Source organism: Leishmania panamensis (assembly GCF_000755165.1).
Source record: "Leishmania panamensis strain MHOM/PA/94/PSC-1 chromosome 22 sequence".
In the NCBI taxonomy this organism is placed as follows: Eukaryota; Euglenozoa; class Kinetoplastea; order Trypanosomatida; family Trypanosomatidae; genus Leishmania; species Leishmania panamensis.
In genome coordinates, this window is record NC_025868.1 from 303,358 (window position 1) to 308,655 (window position 5,298).

Consider the following 5,298-nt stretch of genomic DNA (forward strand, 5'->3'; position numbering starts at 1 on the left):
AAACGAAGGTCACGCGAACAGGGAAGGCGGTCTCGTGCCTATCGTTCGTGCGGCCTGGCGTGCCGCTAGCGGCGACGTCTGCGTGGCCTTTTTGTTTTTTCGGCCCGACTGTGAGAGACGCATCGGGGGCGTTTTCTTCTCTGGTCTTTTATTGTCTTTGCGCTGCGCCCGCCCCGCTGTAGTGCGGGTGGGGGGAGAGGGGCCCCTCGGTGCGCGGCTCCCCGGGGTCCAGCGCTCTGCTCTCTCTGTGCGGGGTAGCCAGGCAGCTTCTCTATCCCGGCCAATGCGGGACCACCCCTGGTGGCGACAGGGTCAGGGACCTACGACGTAGAGGGACGTCAGAGCGTTGCGTCGGAGCGACCTGTCACGGCAAACAGGTCTGTGCCATTCATGTGGTAGGTGAAGTGTTGACGTGACTCGAACGTATCCCATCCAGCCCTCGCTGCCTGCTGGTGGAGAGCCTGAGCCACTCTAGGGGGAGGGCGCATCACGTAGTGACCCGCGGAGCGGGAGGTGGGCCGAGGTTGAGGTGGATGCCGTGCTCCGATGGCTGAGTGGGTGTTGCTGCAGTGCGTGCCCTACGGCTCTGTCGCACCACGCGATGGACCCGTCAGAGGCCGGGGGCAGAGTGGCGTTGCACACCTGTTGCATGGCCAAAAGTGGGTACGCCCAAGCAGGAAAGTGTGCATGTGCAGCTGCGCAGGTTCCTTTTCTGCACGCTTCAACCCATCTGTAGCCTCCCTCCCTCCCTCCCCGCTGTCATCTCTCTCTTCTTCCTGCCTTCTTATCCGTGGCTCTCTGGTCGTCTATGTGACATTACCGACATCGATCAGGTGTTTCACGCACACTCCCTTATATGCGCCCTTCTGTGTAATTTGCAGCGTCTCTCGTGGCCCTCCCTCGTTGTGAGTGTTGCGCTTCGCTTTCCTCTACTCTTCTCCGTGCACCGTTTGTGCGTACCTTTCGTACCTGGTGGCGCGGGTGCTTTGCGGATGGAGGACGGGAGTACACGGGACATCAATCGAGAAGGTCAACTCCACTAGTAGACACACACACACACACACAGGCACACGCCTCCTCTGGCATACGCACGTAACTGCGAATAGGACCGTAAAGGGGCGCGCAGAGGGGATGCCGGGCCATGCCAACGGCAATCTCCGATACTGCGCAAATGGCGGAGAACCCCACCATTCTCTACCTGCGAGGCCTCGGCACGTCGCTCACCTCTACATTGCGACTTCTAGCGTCCGTCGCCGCCGTCGCGATGCGCATACTGCTAGAGTACGTCCTGCAAGTCCTCCCGAGATGCCGCCGGTTTGCCGCCGCCCGTCTCAACGAGGCCTACGCGGCGAAACGAGAGATAAGGCAGCCACCCCGTAGCCTCAGTAAAACAGCTCGGTGCGTCACCATACTGATGCGCCAGTGGGAGGTCTTTACGGTTCCCGGGATCACCTTTGTGCTGCTATACGTGTGCATCACTATAAGTCTCTTGCGTTTCTACCGCTTCCACAACAACCCTGATAATATTCAGCTGTGGACCTACCAAGAGACGCACTTTGACCTCACAGCGATGGGTCCCTCACTCGTCTCCCCTGTGCATGACCCGCGCTCTTTGAGTCCGTACGGCCCGCGGTCGAGCCGCACGCTTGCGCACTTCTGCGGCAGACCCACGGCGAGCAGCTACGACGGCTACACCGGCGCGCCGCACGCGGCGTACATCCACCACGACGTGGAGCGCGACCGGTACGTGGTGCGCACCTTCGGCCGCGGTGGCACGCGCGTGGACGAGCGGCGACGCAGCGGTGTGGGCCGCAGCACCTACGAGGCCTTCTGCGCCGTGCCGCGCCGCGTGCAGCTTGGCACGCCACTGGCGCCGTCACCGTGGCTCGACGGCGAGGCCAACTGGCAGCTGGGCGACGCCGGCGCAGCGCCGCGGCACGCCGTCAACGGCGCCTTCAGCTTTGCTGTGCAGCCCCTCGCCGTGCCGCACGCAGCGGCCGCGGCAGTAGCCAGCAATGCCACCGCCAGCCGCAGCGCCGACACGGACTTCACCAAGGAGGACCAGGGCCTGCGCACACACTACCGCCGCTACACGCGTGACGAGCTGCTGCAGCGCCACGCGCACCTCGACTTCATCTACTCCTACGTCAACGGCAGCGACATCACGCGCGGCTACACGAAGCCGTTTGCGAAGACGTGGGAGTGCTGGAACATGATTGCATCGGTGCAGCTGCTGTGGGGCGAGATGCAGCGTGCGGCCGACATTGGCGTCGACGCACCGCCGCTGGCCGAGGACACCTTCAGCCGCCACATCGCGGAGTTGCTGTTTGTGTCGTCGTCAAGCCCGTGCGCCTTGTCGCAGCTGCTGGCCGACGTGGGCTCCGGCAAGGACGCGGTGCAGCGCGTGGAGGCGTCGCTCTGGTGGGCCGCCACGCACCCCAGCCAGCCCCACATCGAGGGCGCGCCGCCGCCGCCGCCGAAGATGGCGCTGACGAACATGGAGCTGCTGCGCGCCCTGGGTGCGGACCTGGAGAGCGTGAAGCCGGACGACATCGACGTGGACTGCGACGAGCTGCGCCACGGCATGCGCGGGCTGCTGCTCCACACGCGCAGCTGGCACCGCGGTCGCATGACCGTCGTGACGCCGTACGGCAACGTGCCGCTGTGGCTGAACCAGAGCCGGAACTTCTTCACGCGCTCCCTCTATGCCGCTGCCACGGCGCGCGCTGAGGCGGCGAGTGGTGCCGCTGACGGCGGCGATGCGAGCGTGCTGGGCACGGCGGAGGCGCGCTTCGTGAGGGAGGCCCACACCGGCAAGCTGCACTACACGCGCATCCACATCGTGGACCAGCGCGCGTTGATGCCGCCCGCGCCGCTGACGACCGTGAACAGCTACACTGTCGAGTCCTTCGTGTACCGCCTGCGCAACGCCTCCTCCATCTTCATCTACATGAACGATGACTACCTCGTCATGAAGGACGTCGACATCACCGACTTGGTGAACGTCTATGGAGGGCCGGTCCTGCGAATTTCACAGTCTGCCAAGACACTAAAGGATGAACTGTGCACAGCTGGTTTTCAGCGTGGAGTCCTGCAAAACACGTATAGCCTTCAGAGACAGCTGGACCGAACACCCGCGGACCTGGAGGAGCTCGTGCAGCCGGCTACTGCCGCCGCCACCCTGACGTTGATGGAGGGTGAGGCAGCCGTGGTGCAGCGCGGCATCGTGCGCGCGTCGTGGGCTGCCTTCGCCGCTGCCGTGGACGCGCGCAGCAGCGTGGCGACGCCGGGGGGCAGCGCGCAGTCCACGAGCACGGCGTGCGCGAGGAGCAGCAGTGCTGCGGTGTGCGCGTGGGCAGAGTGCGCGTGGGGGGCCGTTGCGGGCGCGGTGGCGCGCGGTGCGTGTGCGATGCCGCGCGTGTCGGCGAAGGGTGAGCCGGCGTGGGCCGCGGATGCAGCGGGCACCTTTGCGCTGGTGCCTGCGCCACCTACGAAGCCGGGCAGCGGCGAGTGGACGTGGACGGGCCATGTGCAGATGCCGGCGCTCGTGCACTGGGGCCGCCGCGTGCTCGACCGCGTCACGGCAGACCTCATCGCACCGCGCTACTACCTCGAGATAACGAAGGTGGTGGGGACGGAGGAAGAGCCTATGCTGGTATCGCCATCAGAGGCTGCGGGGAATGTCGCTCGCAACGTTACGGCCATGGCGGAGCTGCTGCAGATGGTAGACCTGGAGGAAGAGTGGGCAGCCGGTAGATCAGGCGCTCGTGCGCGGCTGATGCGCCTGCTCGAAGTCTGGGCGGCGGGCCTTGCTAGGCACGAGTTCCCTACACACCGTATCTTCAAGAGACGGCCACGCCTGCGCAAGTACCGCATGCGGCTCGACAGCCACGCCCCGTACGCACAGTGCCGCAACATGTGGGGCTACATCCACAAGCGCTATGCACCTGACCTCAATCTGAACATGCTCATGATGCGCACCCGCACCACGATGGACCTATTGCCACCGTCGACGCACACCGCTCACATGCTGCGGCATCCGTGGGCCGCGTCGAGCCAGTACCTGCCGTACCTGATTGCGAAGCAGGCGTGGCGCATGCAGCGCGGTGCCGGGTTGTCACCGCTGGGCAACGACGCGCCGGTGTTCCCTGTTGTAGATGTGGCGCTGGACAACGAGGACGGCTGCGCACCGGCCACGTTTCACGGTGAAGAGCTCAAGGAGGCTTCTTACGATGAGTTCGACAACAACATGGAGCACAACGCTCGACGAATGACTCGCATTCGCAATTATCGCAATGTGACCTTATTCACAAATATCAACTCTAAGTTCACCCTCAAGTTCATATGCAAGAGGCTCCGCAGCTTCCTGGAGGAGCTGTTCCCCACTCCGATGCTGCTGGAGCGACAGTGGAACAGCGCCCTCGACAGCGGGAACAGCACGGACGAGCTGCGAGTCTCGTCGAGCGTCGAGGAGCAGAGCGGCGCGCCTAACCTGCAGTTTATGCACCTAAACGTGAACTTCGAGCGCCTGATGCGCCTGCCGCTGATCCTCGTGAGCAACGACGAGGAGGGCTTCTGCCCGCTCCTGCGCAGCCTGCGACACGTGCTGCCGGACTTCAGCGGACAGCGTGTGGTGCAGGTGCTGGTGCCGCCGGCGGACGGCGTGTCGCTGCGCGCCGCGCGCGCGGACCGGCGACACCCCTACCGCGAGTTCCTGCCGGTGGCGCGCTGCAGCCTGTCGGCCGACCGACTGCGCCGCGTGACGCTGCCGGCGGACAGCAGCGTGGCGGACGTGGTGGTGGCGGGGCTGCGGCTGGCGCGCGAGGGGGTGGCGGCGGGGCTGTGGGAGGCGCCGGCGCTGGTGGAACTGCGCGGGCGGCGCGCGATGCAGGCGCTGGTGCTCGACGCACGGACACTGCGCGCCGGTGCACGCGGTTTCACGGAGCTGTCGCACGCGCTGGGCGTGCCAGCCGAGCTGCTGGCGTATGAGGACTTCGCGGTGCGCCTGCTGGACGCCGCCGCGCAGTCGCTGGTGCGCTCACCCACGCCAGCCGAGGCGGCCACGGTCGCCGCGGCGGTGCCGATCGAGGAGGCCAGCCGGCGTAATGGGGCCGCCACTGCGGACGACTTTGCTGCGAGTGTGCTGGTGCTGTCGGAGGCAGAGGCGGACGCGCGTCACACGCACTGGGCCTACGGTGCCTCCGAGCACGACCTTCTGAGCGCGATGCCGCTGCCGTATGGTAAGGTGGAGGATATGGAAGCGGCGGTGCAGTGGGTCTTCTGAGAGTTTGCGGCTGT

General features: G+C 65.7%; 1 protein-coding gene across 1 annotated transcript, besides 1 other annotated feature; it reads left to right on the top strand.

Moving 5' to 3' along the window:
- The first annotated feature begins 196 nt into the window (after positions 1-196).
- Positions 197-669: a repeat region.
- A 472-nt stretch (positions 670-1,141) lies between these two features.
- LPMP_220760 (hypothetical protein) lies at positions 1,142-5,284 on the top strand (the record flags this gene model as incomplete). The annotated part of the gene is made up of 1 exon (XM_010700774.1): positions 1,142-5,284. One exon carries the CDS (start codon positions 1,142-1,144, stop codon positions 5,282-5,284), a length of 4,143 nt encoding a protein of 1,380 aa, XP_010699076.1.
- Positions 5,285-5,298: the final 14 nt, after the last annotated feature.